This window comes from Anarhichas minor, unplaced genomic scaffold (assembly GCF_050575085.1).
Source record: "Anarhichas minor isolate MPS153535 unplaced genomic scaffold, ASM5057508v1 ptg000028l, whole genome shotgun sequence".
Taxonomy (NCBI): domain Eukaryota; kingdom Metazoa; phylum Chordata; class Actinopteri; order Perciformes; family Anarhichadidae; genus Anarhichas; species Anarhichas minor.
In genome coordinates, this window is record NW_027466474.1 from 6,121,733 (window position 1) to 6,139,766 (window position 18,034).

The 18,034-nt window shown below is 40.9% G+C and overlaps 1 protein-coding gene across 2 annotated transcripts; it reads left to right on the forward strand.

Moving 5' to 3' along the window:
• The first annotated feature begins 1,821 nt into the window (after positions 1 to 1,821).
• Positions 1,822 to 13,415, forward strand: vegfba (vascular endothelial growth factor Ba). 2 transcript variants are annotated; one of them, XM_076104018.1, is made up of 8 exons: positions 1,822 to 2,222; positions 6,024 to 6,075; positions 6,173 to 6,369; positions 6,483 to 6,556; positions 6,659 to 6,694; positions 9,716 to 9,799; positions 11,241 to 11,477; positions 12,101 to 13,415. In XM_076104018.1, exons 1-8 carry the CDS (start codon positions 2,145 to 2,147, stop codon positions 12,120 to 12,122), a joined length of 780 nt encoding a protein of 259 aa, XP_075960133.1. In that variant the 5' UTR covers positions 1,822 to 2,144; the 3' UTR covers positions 12,123 to 13,415. The 2 variants fall into 2 exon arrangements, with proteins under 2 accessions (XP_075960133.1, XP_075960132.1); XM_076104017.1 differs by lacking the exon at positions 12,101 to 13,415 and having other exon boundaries at positions 11,241 to 11,565.
• Positions 13,416 to 18,034: the final 4,619 nt, after the last annotated feature.

The window sequence follows — 18,034 nt, forward strand, 5'->3', positions numbered from 1 at the left end:
TGTCTACACACACACACACCCAACCAGCTGTGAAGACAGATTTAATTGTCTTTTATCTTCAGTTTAATGAGCTGTAGAGTGTCAGATCACGCTATGAATAATACTCTGTGTGCCTGACATGCATGCTCTCTTATTTATCATTTGGAAAGCAGTAGATCGTGATATGGAGTGGAAAATAAATCATAGAAAAGTGATCCTCAGACTTTTACACCATACTACTTTATTTGATATAATTCTGTCCCAAAACAAACATTTGCAATAAGTTTAAATTAAATAAGTTGATAGGTGGGTAAACTTAATATTCACTGTGTTCACATTTAGAGCATCAAAATATTATGCAAGTATTATAGTATTTACTCACCAGGGCCGAAGCAAAGGATGTTAGAAATACACACATCTCAATATCAAACCATCTTCTGACATCAAAAGATTCAAATTATTCATTATTTGAGAATTACATATTTTATAATTACATGGCTCATGTCAGAAAACTTCCTCGGAAATTCTTTAATATTCTGTGAATTTATTTGAGAACTTATGGACTATAATGTGACACACAACCCTCTCCATACTGCCAGTATACTATAGTGGATAAATGCTAAGTCCTGTATTGTTTCTTTTGCCATGAAGCTGCAACTGACAATTCTTTTATCGATTTATTATTAATTTTGGTCAATGAAATGTCAGAAAATAAGGAAAATCCCTACCAGAGTATTCCATGTGACATTGTTTATTTTGTCCCAAACCATCAGATCACTATAGAGCAATAATAAAACCAGAAATATTCACATTTGAGTACCAGTTCATTTGTGGCACTCTTTCCTCAACAGATGACTTCAACGATTTATCAGTTATCAAAAGCTGCAGATCCATTTTCTGTGAATCGACTCACTGATTATTCGACCTATTGTTCCAGATATGTTTCAACCAGAGTCATTAGGAGAATACAAGCCCTTGCTCTAAAAACCCCAAACGTGCAGAAATAAAACCGAGGACATGACCTCATTGTCCTCAGGGGCAGCTATACGGCCCTGTTCCCCACATACAAGAGGCCCCTGAATGCCCCCTGACCCCTCCTCCACCCCCCCCCCCCCCCCCCCCCACACACACACACACCCCTACTTTGGATCCAGTAGAGACGCTGCACCTGTATTCAGTCTGCCTGTCCCGTTAGGAAAAAGTTGGCAGTGCAATGGTTACGCTGCGTGCGTCTCAAGGGCAGAGGAAATGAGGAAACCGATCACAACAACTAATGAAGAGACACACCAGACCTCTCTCTCTGTCTGCGGACTACCCTGCTGCTCCGGCTCTGTTGTAGCGGTGCTGCCATGCCAGTGGAGGATGTTATTCCGGTCATATTTATATTCATAAGAGGATAAAAAAAAAACGGGAAGATCATATTTTCCGTGGGAGCGACAACGTGGAGAGACTGACCGAGCCGGGGAGCGGAATATGCGCCACTGTCCAGCTCTGCACGTCGGGCTAAAGCGTCGGGTCTCTACCGGATAAATGTCCTCCGAGCTGACTGATGTGATTTCTTTCAGCCACACAGATGATTTTATGATCGCACCACGTTTCAGCGGGAATCTGGATGCTGGATGCTCCTAATGTCACGACACCCCGGACACCCACACTGGTTCAATGGGATCAGGACCAATAGACTAATAGAATAAATACAGGAAGGCATTAAAAGTTTAAACAAGTCTGATTAGAAAATCAGCATTTTTAAGGTTATGGTGCCACCATTAGATGGAGAATCATATTTAATTATTACTTGAGAGTGGCAAAATTGTATGCCTGTAATTGGTGGAAGGAGGGTTATTCTACACAACAGCCTACTCCAGTGTCTGACTAATTAAAATACAAACTATTATCCGAGTTTAGGTTGGGAACAGACTCCTGCTAGTTTAGACGATCATCTAGTCTCAAATGAACAAGATAAAGTTATTATCCAACACTGAGGATGCCACCCTGGGTGTCCTTTCAAGGAAGGGAGCCTGGAGAATGAAATGAATGCGGGATTTCTGCGCCTTTAATCGGACACAGAAGCAAAAGGAAGGAGACGGCCGGCAAGCCACCTACTTTTTTCTTTTTTGGGATTGGTCCAAAACATTTTTTTTGCGCTCCCCTTCGACTCCTGCACAATGGGGATTATGCTTCAAGTTATTCTAGGAATGTTTCAATTCCTGCTGCTAACCAGAATACCGACGTCCCACGCCAAGGTATGTATCGGCATTTGACCCTAAAGACTGTATGTGTGTGGTGGTCCGCCATCAGGTTCATTTCCAGCTCATATTAACGGTCACTTGATGGAGATAATCTAACATCCTTCTGAATGCATTTAGTTAAGTGGGAACATGTGGGACTTTTAGCTGTGTGGAAGTTATCCCCTCTAGGTCAATGACATCTGTCACCTCCGGTCTAGTGAATGATTTATTGACTTTATAGCGACATTGTGGTATTTATTGTCTCCTCTACATCACAATTCAGTGCCAGACATTTTTCCACCCCTTAGTCACCCCATACATAGAGTTTATATGCTGTAATAAATAATTTACCAACGCTTTGTAGATCAGTAAAAGCCATTCAAAAGAACAACTTGTGGGTTGCCAGGTTGTGGAAAATCCTCCTCCAGCATGGCATTTACCTTGTCTTTTTTAGCTATAGCTTAATTCATCAGAAAGGCGGGGCATCAATACAGTAATTCATTCATTCACAATGTTGTTAATGAATGGATTATTTAGTAGGCTATATATATGACAGGAATACTTTGACGTTTAGGGAAATGTTCTTATTGGTGCTGTTCTTGCCGGGTTTAGAATAAAGACTTAAAACAGGATAACATAGCCTGCTCTGTCCAAACATAACAACATCTTTTATAAAGACATTATTTGGGGCAGTAACTTCCTAGAGTCTCCTCTGGTTGCCTAGCAACTAGTTGGGCCCAAGAAATAGCCGGGCACATTAACATTAAGTGCCACACCTAAGGCCCAAACAGCAAATAGTCGTTTTACACTTAGTTTTTCGTACTAATAAAAAAACAACATATACTATGTTAATTGGTGAGCTTTAGAAGTGCTAGTAGGTTATTTTAACAGTTGGACAGGCTAGTTGTTTCCAGTCTTTGAGCTAAGCTAACTGGCTGCTAGGTGTGGCTTCATATTGACCAGGCATGAGAGTGGTGCTGATCATATCTATGATACCAATCTTCTCATCTTACTCTGGGTCAGAATGCGCAACGGTGTACTTCGTGTACTTCGTGTACTTCCCAAACTGTCTTCCTGATGATCTTAAGAGCTAACGTTAGCTAAAAGAGACAAAGCGAATGTCATCTTGGCAACCCAAACGTCATTCTGAATGGTTTATAACTGATCTAGAGCATTAGTAAATTAGTTTTTAAACATTAATAGAACCATTTTGGGCTGCCACCAACCATTATTTTCCTTATAAATTATTTGTGGCAGTTGACTGATTGATTAAAGGACTAATTATTTCAGGTCAGGGCGTCTCACTCAACAATGGTACCAATAATCCTATATGGACTGTAAGTTTTGCTTTGTGTCATTCAAAAAGAGGTTGGATATTATTATTTTTAGTTATCACTGATAAGAAATGTTTATACTGACATTTTCCAAACAGCAGCAGGCCCACAGACATGGAGAGACCTGCTGATTCTTTATTTATGTCTGGAGGCTTGTTTCAGGAACAGGCAGTGCTCTGCAGCAGTGTGAGACCCAGCCCTGACTTTGTGCTGATATGTTTTAGTAATGCATCATCCTACGCTATGACACACAGCAGTGTGACTCTTCACCTGCTCACAGCCGCTGTCTCTCACCCGAGGCTCTCTGCTTTCATGCTGTCTGCTTTACTGACAGATTATTGGGGGAAAAGGGGTCATCGTTATTTCTCCTGTAGAGATGAGACTCTGAGTGTGGAGGAGGTGGTGTATAGCTGTAGGACACACACACACTCTTGGCCCATCTGTACAGTGTGCTGTGTGGTGGTTGTGTGTGTGTGTGTGTGTGTGCGCGTGTGTGTGTGTGTGAATGTGAATGTGAATGTGTGGCTGCCAACAGGAGGTAATCGTATCCCCATCTTAAAGACTGATTCAGAAAAGACACACTTACTTAAGCTCACATCCTACCAGTCACAAAATGGCCTCAGTCCCAGCTTAACTCGGAATCAATGTGGGCCAAACCTGTGTGTGTGTGTGTGTGTATATGCGTGTGCGTGTGTGTGTGTGTGTGTGGGTGGGTGGGTACAAGGGGGTGGAGCAGTTAAAGGGGGGCAACTGGACAAAGTCTACATTCCCCTACAAGTGGCCTTGGTCTTCACACACACATAGGTCCAATAACGCCAGTGTGTGTGTTTTAGAGCGCTATGAAATCCAGTGTCTCTTTCCTACTTAAGTAGAAGTACGAAAGTAAGTATCATCAGCTAAATGTACGCTACGGTCTTGAAAGTGAAAGTACTTCTGCCGCAGTAAGATATCTCCTGTGACTGATATAAAATTATATATGACATTATTATTTTGTTGACAATGTGTGAACAGCATTTATCTGGCGCCTCCAAAGGGTCACAAGATAAATCTGAGGGGTCAGGAGATGGTCACTGGGAGAGGACAAAACGAAGAAAATACTATGTTCTGCAATACAAATCTGTTTTCACTAATCTTTGCTGTTATATGTGAAATTTGGCAGAAACAGTTGTTCAATCAGAAGTTTTGAGGGTAAATCTTATCTTTACTGGAACTGCTAACAACTCATTGACATCGGAAACACAACAAAGAGGCCCCAACCACACACTTTACACTTTTTGTAAATGCTTACACGTCGAACAAGTTGGGAACCACTGGTTTAATCTGTTTAATCTGCAAATGAATGAGTAACTTTAGCTGTAAAATAAATGGAGTGGAGTAAAAGTACACGTTGCCACTGAAATGTAGTGGAGTTGAAGTATAAGTAAGAAAATGAAATTGCTCATATAAGTACCTCAAAATTGTACTTGGTTATTTTCCCACCCAGAGTTGACTTTGGACAGAAACTATATGTGAGAATAAATTGCATGTGGGCAAGAATAATAGCAGTAAATAGTATAATATATTGGGTTGATATTACTGTGTGATCAAATCACCGATACTCCCTTCAGCTCATCTTATGAAATAATATTCGGCGGTCTTGCTTGTCAACGCAGAGCTACACAGATTGTAACAGTTTATTGTTGAGAAGTATGAGATACGCTCACTATCTACTGCTGCGTGGCTACTGAAAGTGTTTCAAACGCTAGTCAGGTGATAGGCTTGAGGGCAAAGGTAGCAGGTACAACTCGTTCAAAAATCCAGCAGCACCCTCTCTCACTTTGTTCAGTCAGTACAGTCATGTTGTTGAAAATATGGTTGATTTTTGGTCGGGAACGTCGACATGTTCAGTTACATACTTAAATGGACCCAATGGGCCCAATGCCTGCGGGAAATATTTGAAAATAGAGCCCAAAATAAGGCAGGTTTTATTGAGCCTTCATACTACTGCAGGGCGGCTCTGACATGTGTATAAAAGTTCAATAATCAAGTTCTTCCTTTCCATTTACCATCATGCATTATGGAGCGTGTCATATTCAGGTGCCAGGTGTGAAATATTGTGGTGGTCATTAACCTGAAATACTTTGATCTGTTATGCACCAGCAGCCTTTTTACAACAATGTCAAACAGGACGTTGCAGGCAATAGCTCAACAGTTAGATTACTGTTATATATTAATAAATGCATGTTGTTATATGTATTACATGTATTTTAAATATAAAAACATGTTGTTTTTCTTAAGTCTTTTATACAAAAGTCCTAATTGACCCACCTTTTCACTGACTGCTATTACATCTACGTTTTTGCTGGACTGAAATTCAACCACTTGTCATGACTCCAAAGTGCAAAGCTGAACGCTATCTAACAGGTTAACTTGACCAAGAAACCCTAAATTTATTAACACGTGCTTTTCACATGTGCTCATCACTTTTATTTTCCCCCTCCAGCTTGCTCACTGGCGGCCGGCAGACTCCCCAAAATCCAGGGAGGGTCGAGAAGGTAGGCTGTCCCTGTTTCTACAAAGACCCCTGCACCACTTTATGGAGCTGATAGTGAGAAAATGAAATCATGACTGTGTTTAATTTATCTCCACCAGTGCGGCGGTGGTTGGAGGTTTATTCGCGCAGCGGCTGTGAGCCTCGGGACACTCTGGTGGAGGTTTGGCGGGAGTTACCGGGGGAGACGCACCATCTCTTCGTCCCATCCTGTGTGTCGGTGAGGCGATGTGGTGGCTGCTGTGCTGATGAGGCCCTGGAGTGTGTTCCTTCGCTCACACATACGGTCACCATGGAGGTAAACACACAGATACACACACACACACACCAAATCCCTACCTGCTTCAGTGTAGATGATTAATGTTGGAAACAGCGAGATAATGTTTGAATATTTTTCTGATCTGTGTGCAGCTGATGAGAACCTCCTTCATGAAGCATGAGCTCATTGAGCTGCTGTTCGTGGAGCACAGTCAGTGTGAGTGCAGGTAATAAAACACACAGTCTGTCTTCAGAGATACATGGTATACCTGTCGTTGACTGACCTCACTGCACCTTTATGCTGACACGTCTGTTTTATCTGTGAGCAGATTAAAAGAACAAATCCAGCCAACACCTACAACAAGGTAACGCATTATGTTTTTTTATGTTTTTCAGTTCAGTGAACTGCTTTCAATGAGTGATTCATGTTGTGTGTTATATATTGTTTTGTTTTTTAAAATCCTTTTCACTTAAAGTGTCTTCATGAAAAGCGCTTTTAATGAACACAATGTATTATTAGTATTGTTATTATTTCCCTTCTTTGCATTTTAATCTCTCCATGTCTGTTCCTGTTAAACTGTGTGTGAGTGAGGTGTTGTTGTGAAAGGTCATGTTCCTTCATCCCTAATGTGAAGCCATGTTGATAATAAGCACTAATGATGCTCTTATAATTCTGCTGATGATGTTATTGATGAGGAGGAGGTATTCATAGGATGAAACCCAAGTAGCCATAAGTGGCATAATAGTGTTGAAAAAGGTTACTTGTTCTCATATTCATTATCCGAGGACAGAAGGCTTGAAGCAGTTTCAAACATTTTCTCATTATTTGCTGGAAAAGTCCAACACCTCCGGCCAACATCTCACCTCTTGAATGCAAGAAATAAACAAATTTAAATTTTCAATTTTACTTTAATAGATGAAACATGTCAATGTTCGCTTTCCAGGTTTAACTATGAATAAACATGGTGAAGAATCAAATAGGACACAATACAATTCATGCTGTTGATACAGTGGACTGAAAAGTACCTTAAATACAGCAAGTTTCAAAAACACAACAAACTACGCCATAGTCACCTTGAATCTTTATGACAAATTGCATTTGGGGAAGTTATCCATGTTGAGGTTCAGCCGGGACTGACAGCTGTACACTGTGAAAGGAACAATTCAGTTGGATCCCTGATGTTTGTTTGTGTACTACCTCGTACTGGCAGGTCCAATCACACAATCATATGATTGCATCTTTAATGTTTACGTCCTCCTACTTCCTGTTAGGATGTGGACATAAATAAAGGATTCCAATGTATGTGTATATAATTTTATTTCCCCCCCCCCCCGTTCATGTGTCTGTGTGACTGCGCTTGTTAAATCTCTGCATGTATTTGCACACGTGTACATTCTCTATGTGTTAGTATACATGTGTGTGTGAGAATATTTGTTTCTGTGTGTGTGTGTGTGTGTGTGTGTGTGTGTGTGTGTGTGTGTGTGTGTGTGTGTGTGTGTGTGTGTGTGTGTGTGTGTGTGCCCATCAGTGAGTTAGCATCTGTGTGACTCTCCCTGCATCCCCTGGGACGGCCCGCATCCTGTTGTCACCGTAGCAATGATTTTATCTCCCCTGCCATGTGCTCTCTCACAGACTGACGGAGCAGAGTCACGCATCCATGATAGTAAATTAGAGCTCCAAAGACAACAACAGCAGCAGCAGCACACTCAGTTAATATCATCAGAGCTCAGCCTCTGAACACTGTCCTCGTAATTTGATAAAAGTTTAACAAAGTTTATAGCAGATGAGATTAGAGGAAGTTAAATCAGGAAAGCCAAAAACCAAAGCAGTGAGCAGATGCACTTTGTTGTTGAGGGCACCAGTATACATTAAAGTAAATCAGATTGTGCTCTATAAGGACGAGGCACTTAAAATGATAAGGAAGACAGGGAAATGGACAGAGTTTGGTAAACATCAGGCAATGTGGACATGACCCCAAAATGCAAAGCTGCAGTAATAAGTGTAATGTTTCCTGAACATTGTCTCCACGTTTTGGGGAGTGTCTCTCTATTCTGCTGGTAGCCCACGCTGACGTCATTGTTTTGATAGATATTTGTTAATGTCATGTGAAAAGATAGTAATCAGCCATTATTGGAGCTTCCTTGTCAGTGACCTGTATTCAGTATTCAGATCTTTTACCTAAGTAAAAGTAGTAATACCAGTCTGTGAAAATACTCCATTACAAGTAAAATTCATTCTTTCAGAATTGTACAAAAGTAAAAGTACAAATAATATCAATCAATCACAGGTTTTGAAAATCCTTTTCTGCAAAATGACTTCTAACTTAAGCGGCTGAATAAATGTATTTTTGGTGAAAAGTGCAATATTTCCCTCTGAAGTGTGGTGGAGTAGAAGTGAAGTATAATGAAACTAAAATACTATAAATGTAAGTACACCAGAAGTGTATAGAGGTACAACAATAGTCGAGTAAATGTACTTTCCACCACTCGTTCTACAATCAAGAGCATTCATCAAAAGCATTCAATTATGCTTAATGAGTGATTTTTCTTTTCGACTTCTGTCTCTGATACTTGAAATTACTTTAAATGATTGCAAATAATAGGTATATATGAGATAAATATAAAAACTCACTGTTGAGTACTTACAACAGAACCTTGTTACGGTATGATATGACAAATGAAAAGTAATGCAAAGTCAGATAAAGTTGCAAAATTGAATACTTTAGGAGTATTAAAAGAAATATTGCATGAATGTCTGAAATTATACACCATAGAATACACAGTATGTGAAGTTTACTTGAACTCCACTGGGAGCTTCCTGTTTTGAAAAGGAGATTTATCATGTTTTTTTTTGAAGGCCTATATGTTTGGATTAGATCATTCCTTAAAGGCTGTGCTCTTTGTGAAAACAACATTTGGAGATGGAATATATGGGGACTGGGTGTTGTTTGACATTTCTTCGATAACTAACAGTAGATACGAAACATGACTTTTGGTACCAACACTAAAATAAAACCGTCTTTTGATCCCTTCCTTTGAGAAATATAAACATGTTTTTCTACAAAACCCTTTTATTGTCAGACAAAAGAATACAAACTTCCCAAATGCTGAAATCTGAACTTTTCTGAAGAGAATACAGACAAAAAAGTTATAAGTCAGAAACTGTCTGATCAGAGAATAAGTAAATAAATACAAACCTTTGCAAATATTCAACTCGGACATGCAACACATTGGCTTCATCTAATGATACATTCAATATATTCACTGATTTTACTTTGTTTTTTTGTTATTTCCTACTAATTCAATTTCTTGATTCGAACAGGTGTCAAAAATATAACTCCTGACCCCTTAATGTGTGAGACATGTTGTTTGTCTGATATTCCCAGGCCCTATCTGAAGCCAACAAGAACAGACAAGAAAAAGGAGAGAGGAAAGTCCAGACAGAAGACAAGTGGAGCCATCAGAGCTGCGTATGTTGAATATTCACTACACACATTTATTAATATATATTTTTTCAGTCTCAGTTACAAGCCTTAAGTTGATCTTCTTACTTCTGTTAGTATTTTCCAGATACCATCAACTTCAGTGTGAATATTTGACAGAAACTAGGTTATGTGGTCTACATCATTACTGAAGGACAATTTGTTTTACAGCCACAGCAGTCAAGGTCTCCCTCATGCGCACACGCACACACGCACACACGCACACACACACACACACACACACACACACACACACACACACACACACACACTCAGCCCGCAGCCCTGGGACTCACTATAAGCTTTATAATAACAGTATCTAGCAACTATTCGTTGCTGTGATCAGTTATATTACATATTATAGAATTCACAACACAGGCTGTTAAGAAGGTCAGTTTGAATCATTCAAGCTCAATAAAAACATTTAAAAAGTAACCTTTTACACTGTAATCTATGAGGAACAGGTGAGTTTGAGCTACGAGTGTCTGCTTCTGTTTCTGATTCCCATGATTCAGTCCTGAGCGGTGAAGGATGAAAGAGTTAGCTCTTGTTTTCCATCTGCTTCCTCTTCACTTTGCTGTCAGTCATTTCCGGCCTCCGGGGGGCCAGAGGTGACTCGGTTTGGGTGTGATGTCCCTCAGCACCCATCCATCACTCAGAACAGGCTTTATTCAGACTCTGGCAGGGGTGAAATCTGTGTAATTTGCTCCCAAATACCAACTCCTCTTTCCATGCCAGCGGCAGGCGTGGTCATCGGAGTTCTGGACAAAGATTGCCCCTCTCTGCCTCATTAAGTAACTTCATTAAAGCCGCCGGCCTCCCGGGAAGACTGAGGCTGAACCAGCTCCAGTTAATGGACCAACTGATGCAGGCAACTTTCTCAGACTCGGAGAAAGTACAGAGCGTCTGGAGGAGAAACTGAAAGCCTCGTCGGCAGCTATGTCACTATTGCCATGGTAACGACCAGAAGCACAGAGCGACAGAAAGAGCAGAAAGTTTGTCGGCAGCAAAGGAAACAGTATCCCGCATTAGTCACACATCTCCCACACACACTGCATTGTGTTGGTTTGTTTCGGTCTGGCACTGCATGTTTAAACAAGCCGTGCATTCCTTTTTTAGCCGTGGTGTGGGATCAATGGCAAAATAGCAAAATCTTTTAGACCCCGTAATGATCCTGGAGCGTGGCTGTCGGTCCGTCGGTGTGTCGGTGTGTCGGTCCACCAGCTATTGCATGGATTGTGATGAGGTGGTCAGACATTCATTGTCCCCTCGGGATGAAGCCCTCAGACTTGACGATCCCTTGACCTTTCGTTGTGCAAAGTACAGACTCACAGAGCCACTTGCGTTGATGTAGACTCTTGTTAGTCAATGTAGGAATAAATTCAGCGGCTAACCACACTGTTCCTACACCCCTCTTCCTTCCATCCAGGACCCATGCTCCCCCAACTCTTCCACCCCCATCCTCTCCTCCTTCTACGTCACCTCCTCCTCCGTCACATCCGCCCACCGGCCTCTCTCCCTCTCCGTCGCCATCTCTGAGGCCTCGTTGCCGTCCCTGCAGAGGGAGGAAGTGGGCACTGGATGCGACGTCTTGTCAGTGCCGCTGCACCATCAGAGCTGAGAGCTGCAGCCAGAAAGACCGTACGCTCAACCCTCGCCGCTGTAGGTCAGTTCACATGCAACCAAAACAAAAAAAAATATGTCTGAACTTTTTTTTTCAATGATTCTGTTGAACTGTTTTTGAACAATATGTAGCTGAAATACAACAATACACAGACAGAGATATACTGTGTGGAAAATAGAGCTCCAAAAAGTGAGTAATTTAGAATAATGCAATCAATAAAGCACCTTCAGCTGCATCAGGCGGTCCAAATTGAAGCTGTGTGTTCCCGATTCAGGGTATCCTCCTGCTGCTCTTCAGCTATAACCAACCCACAATCTATTTCCTATACAGATCATGAAAGTTTGACAGCTGATGAGATGCTTGAGCTTTTGAGGCAGTGACAAAGTTTTGTTGGGAGTGGCTGTAACTCAAGTTGTAGATTGGGTTAACTATTAGTTGTAGTGTTGGTGCTGATTCCACTGTCTGAACCTTACAATGCCCACAAAGTGAGTATATTTGATTAATAAAATAAATGCCGTTTTGGACATCAAACATAAAAAAAAAAGCAGATGTATATGCTCACTTTATCACCAGATTCGCATTGTGCACATTTGAAGAATCCACCATACATGTGTAAAAAAAGATTTAATCTGAAACCTTCTTCTCTTTAATGTTTACTGTTCCAGGTGTGATGCCATGAGGACTTGATGTGTCTACTCACTTTCTTTTCACCTCCTTCTTTCCACCCAACCCTTGTTGATTCATCGCCCACTCTCAGCATCAGTGCCATGGAGCATACAGACGCTTGGACATCCAGTAACCTCAGACTGAAGGAAATATTAGCGGAAGCACACACAAGAACATGTAGCAGCGCTCTTAGTTAAGCAACAAGTGCAGCATTACAGCCTGAATATAGATCTACGTATGCATGTGCAGCCAAACATCTTACCACCTCCTCTGCTTTTGTGGCAAAGCTTTTGTCAGTCCACATGAACTTGCGTGTACAGACATGTAGAGTCACAAAACACATCCCATGAGTGGAGGGATGAAGAGGCAGCTTAATTGCAACTTTGAGAGACATGGATTTCGGACAAATTCTGTCTTGGTGGACACAATCACACGAGCTCCTGATCCGCTGTGGTTTGGAGGTTCTTTAGGTCTCAACTTATGATACAAGAGAGCAGTGGAAACTTGACTGATTATACAAAGAACAATGGATATGAAGTCGATCGGTCATACGCAAGAGTCCTACGTAATGACACTTGTGATTTTATTGAGATGGATTCCAGGGTGAAGTTAAGGCCAATTTCTGTTTTGAGGATTTGACAAACGACAGCAACACATTCAGACATACCAGAAGGACATAGGACATGCATATGAACTGGCACCCCAGTGTGCGTGGACCTATAGTTGAGCTGAATGCTGGGATGGAGAGTATCTGTGTGGTCTCAACACTGAAAGACCCAGATGGGATATCCCTGCAGCCGTTCTCTTCCATTCAAAGCGTATGACCACGGGCTGGCTCTCCAAGCCGCTTTCCGGCATTTGTTTAATTTGGGTCTTTTGTCTCCATCTTCCCTCGGCTCCTGGATTGAAAGCAGCCGCTTTGCCTCTCTTTGCCTCTCTTTGCCTCTCTTTTAGGCAGTGAGGAGAATGACAATAATGAGGGCTGGCGGCTGTCCATGGCTTCACACACAAACATTCACACTTATAATACTAGGAACACAGACGACACTGCAAATGCAGACACACACAGCCTCATTCACTCTGTGCTATAGCAGGCACACATATACATTCATATTTACACACACATGCAATGTGAAATGAATGCAGGTAGCCATAAGCATTTGTTTGTGCCAGACCAAGTGTGCAAATATACATATGTTAGTTGTTTGTATTTGCAATTTACTGCAAAGTCTTCATTTGATATTGTATTATATGCCTCTGTTATATTTTTTATTATAATTCTGTCACGTTGATTGAAAATGCTCTATTGTAGAATGTGAGTCTTTGTTTTGTTTGTTCATCTTTAATCCGTCTGCATAAAGAGTCACGCTGGGTGGCCGTCTATGTATACAGTCAGCATTTAAACCGATACCCAAATGTATTGAATTTAAACAGACACGGCTCACACAGGCCACAAATGGGAGACTATATACATTATAATGTGTAATTCAAACAATCAGCGGGGCGGTGTTGTCCGCAGCACATAGAAACCAAGCAAATAGCCGTTCCCAGTGCGGTGAATGAAAACATGGCTGTTTTTGTTGCATGTGCGAGCCGGGATGGAAAGAGTATTATTCACTTGGAACATAACTTCTTTGTATTCTGACCGAATCTCACGGTTTAACTCCGTGTTAGTTCATGACTGCTTGGCCGTTGGGTGGGAACGTTGATTTTGACTGTGGCGGTTTCAGAAAGGACGAGGTTCTTCAGCAGCTTGTCAGTGAGCGTGATGGGCCAGAGCTCTGAGGACCCATTATGACGGGTCATGGAGTTTAAACCCATCTTTTGACACTCATTCAAACCCTTTGTCCCGTGCTAAATTCTACTGAGAACATTTTACCAGTGTCGTCTTATCTTCATGACAAACAGTAGCTTTGAAATTCCATAATTAATGTCTGTACTCTACCCATGACTTTCACGATCCTGCTGATTAAAACAGCCCAGAGGCTGAATTATTCGTGTGTCAGCCTTGAGCTAAAGAACTGTTGGGATAAGCTCTGTATTTATGCTCTCCTGAGATGAGATGATTTTTCCACGCTTGAGTCCATTGTTCAGCGTTTGTTATTCCTATCAATCAATGCTTCAATCACTACCTCTATATCACAACATATTAATGACCAAGTATTAGAGCCTTGTTGTTACTTTCTCTTGTGTTATTTCAGACCTCTTTTGAGATAATAATGTTTTTATTTACACTTAGCAATAAGCACAGTCTAATGTAGATATGTGGAGCTGCAGCAGATCTGTAATGATAGTCACTGGTTTAGAGGAACCTATAGGAGTTTTATGTGTGCGTCTTAATAATCAGATTGGAAGCATTTTTCATATGAGGAGAACTGAACTGGTCCTCTGAGTACAGACCAGACACTGTGTGATAATGTGGAACAGGAGACGGTCCCCCAAAGCGTTTGTAGCCTCAAACCACTGGTGTCGATGTCTTGGCTTTGAACGAGAAGTTTGGCATTTCAGAAAATACACTCATTCCCTTTCATGCTTGGAGTTAGATAAGAAGATTGATACCACACTCAAGTCTGTACAATATGAAGCTGGAGCCAGCAATCAGTTAGCTTAGCATAAAGACTGGAAAAAGGGGAAACAGCTACCCTCAATTCTTTTCCAATTTTCTAGCCTTCATTTCTTGATAATGTTGCATTTTGTGGACAAATGTTTTGGGGAACCTAAGAGTCCCTGAAGCTCAGTACAGATTGCACTTGTGTTTCAGATTGTAAAGCACATACTTTACATTAGTCCACTGAAAAAAACAACAGCTGAAAGAGCAAATGGACTCAGATTGAAAAGCTCCACTCATGCAGACATGTACGACGTATCAAAGACATTCCACCTAAAAGAGTTGTGGCGCTGAGATCTCTGGGGCTCCGGTTGTTACTTCCTGTTACCAAATTTTCCAATTTCAAAGTACAAATTCTGAACAATAAAAGCAACAACAGCAAATTCCATTCAGGGAGCAATAGTATTGGGAGACCAGGCGTCCCATGTACTAAGACTGAGTCCGGGTTTGAATCCAACTCACGACCATTTGCTGCATGTCGTCTCCTCTCTCTCCCCCCTCAGCAAATATAGAAAGAAAATGCCCCCAAAACATTATCTTAAAAAACACAAAGCATTAGTATCTGTTGTTGCCTCCCATCACTTCAACGTCGCAACTCTTTAAGATGTACAACATGGACATATTAATATCCTGCTCAAATGTCCTGATCCTGTGTCAGTATCAAACATCAGTGTGCTTTGTATCTGCACACTTGTGCTACATTGTACTGTAAAGGTAGCCCTGTGCTAGCCTCCAGTGTCTTAGCCTATAGAGACCCCTCGCTAAACTATATAACATTTTATAATCTCTAACCTGACCTTGTGTATGACATAGTGCATACTTTAGAGATGTATTTGTAACTTCATTTTAGCTATACCTTGCAATGAATCTCTTCGCTGCCAATACATTGTACTACTGTAGCTATGTATAAAGAAAACACTCTTTTTTTGCTGCTACACCATTTGTGCCCTATTATGATGTCTTTGTAGAAAACAATGCAGTCTTATGTTGTATTAGTATATAAATGCCAATTAATTAATTCAATGTCCACATAAAAGTCTATACTACATCGTCAAATATATTGAAAATGATACCAGGATACAACCGTGATGTTACATTGTTATTAAAGGAAATGTCTTATTTTTCATATAAACCTCTTGTTTTCTTCCCGTCACTGTTTATCCACTCTAATCTGCTCTGACGTCATCTCCCCCATCTCTTTGTTTTAATCTCTCCTTTGACGATAATGAAAGGCAAACAGACACTTTTGATTACAGTGACACCCTGGCAGTCGGGTCCAGAGAAAGTGTGCGTGTGTGATGTGTCGTGGTGTTATGAGACATAATATTGTTCCCTCTCCTCCCCTCGTTTATACTGCTGAGTCAGAAGCTGCTCGAGTACAAAGGTGCGCAGTCCTACACAAAAGTTCATCTACTCAAGGACAGTTATGAGTCACTTGAACTTACTTCATACTTCTACTCCACTACATTTCAGAGCCAAATGTTGTACTTTTTATTTATTTGAGAGCTATTGCTGCTCGTTACTTTTGCAAATTAAGATTTTACAAACAAAACACATGACCAGTTCAAGTTAAATTTAACTTTAAATGTGTCTTGCAGCCAGGTGAAACATGGGCTCACACATACATAAAACAGGATAAAATAGATAAAACATGTAGTAAAACAAACGCTAAAACCCAGCTCACATAAAATAATGTATATCATGTGACAGCATTGCATAACACCTGGAGTTTTTTGTTCTGGTTATTTTTACATCATGGTGTTACTTCTTTTACTTAAAACGAGAATATGTGATTTTTAAAAAGACGAAATAACCACATTTTCCTTTTACAGAAAAAAAAGTGAAATTCATAAGCAGTAATTGCTTAGTTTATTACACTTAGGGTATGGCAGGTATGACTAGAAGGTTATGGCGCTAATGACGTTAGCAAACTTTAGAGAGAGATTTCTGTGTAACTGAGTCGTTTCACTCTCTACTTTTGCTATTTGTTATCGTATTTTCAGCAGTTACCCCAAATTGCCAAGTGTGGCCATAATGTTCGCTGCTCAACAAAAGTTTCAGTGTGATCTGTGTTTCTGTGAGAGATACAGAGTCTGGGAGATGAAGATTGTGTCTGTGTATTCTGTGCACTGGTATTGCTGGGCACTGTGGCTTTTATCCCCCTGGCATGGATTATGATGGATATGACGATGATGATGACGAAAGTGGCTGGCAATATGATGTTCAGTCCTTTTTTCCCCCCAAATTATCATCTCACGTTACAGAGCAGACTTTAGACCAATGGACGGGTGATATGTTAATGACTATACCTATTTGTATTACCTATAAATTGATAAGCTTCATGACAGTATTATCGTATTATAATGATTGATGGCATCTATATTAGCAGCCGTTTAATTTGGCCCGTGTTACTCTTTAGAGAGTGTGAAGATGAGAGGAGAGGATGAAAGAGGAGAGGAGAGGAAAGAGGAGCTAAATGCTGCTGCCAACCTATCTGTCTGGAAGGGCATCATGCCAGTACTAAATATAGCTGCAAGATTAGGGAGACAGAGAGAGAGAGAGAGAAAGAGAAAAGGACACAGTGAGTCATCCATCATGATACAAAAAAAGATGCCTTTACTCCAAAATCTGCTTTTTAAAGCTCTGCACACGTCAGAAGCCCAAAAATATCATCGTCCGGGTGAATAAAAATGGAGAGGCAATGGAGAGGCAGAAACGCTGCACAGACTCTCATGTGGGTCTTTGACTATTTATCATTACGTTCTCATACATTTCATGCATTCATTTTACTTTCTATGTTTGTATTCAACTAGTAGCTCACATACATGTCTGCCTCCCTCCATCCCTCTACATCCCTTCACTTCATCCATCTCCCTCTGCACCACTCAGTCTTTGCACTTGTATCAGGACTTCCTATATTTTTCCACCTTGCTCTCTCTGCGTTCAGAGCCATGTTTTTTCTAATAACTCCAGCCACGGTGTCCTCCCTGCTTTTGTAGCAGCAGCTGTGTTGAAGCAGGTACTGGACGCTATCTGGCCTGCAAGTGTGTTTTGTTAGATGATATCAGCACCCCTGTGTGTGTGTGTGTGTGCGTGTGTGTGTGTGTGAGAGAGACAGAGATAAAAGATAATATGTGCAGTGCAAAGACGATAAAAGATAATATGTGCAGTGCAAAGACGAATCATGTGTGTGATCACAGGTTTCTGTTGAACTGACAGGAAAGCCAGTGTTTTTTAGCATCTCTTGTGAATACAAAGAACTTTTTAGTTTTTTTTACAAAGTAAACAAACAGTGTTATCTGCAACAGAAACATGGATCCACCGG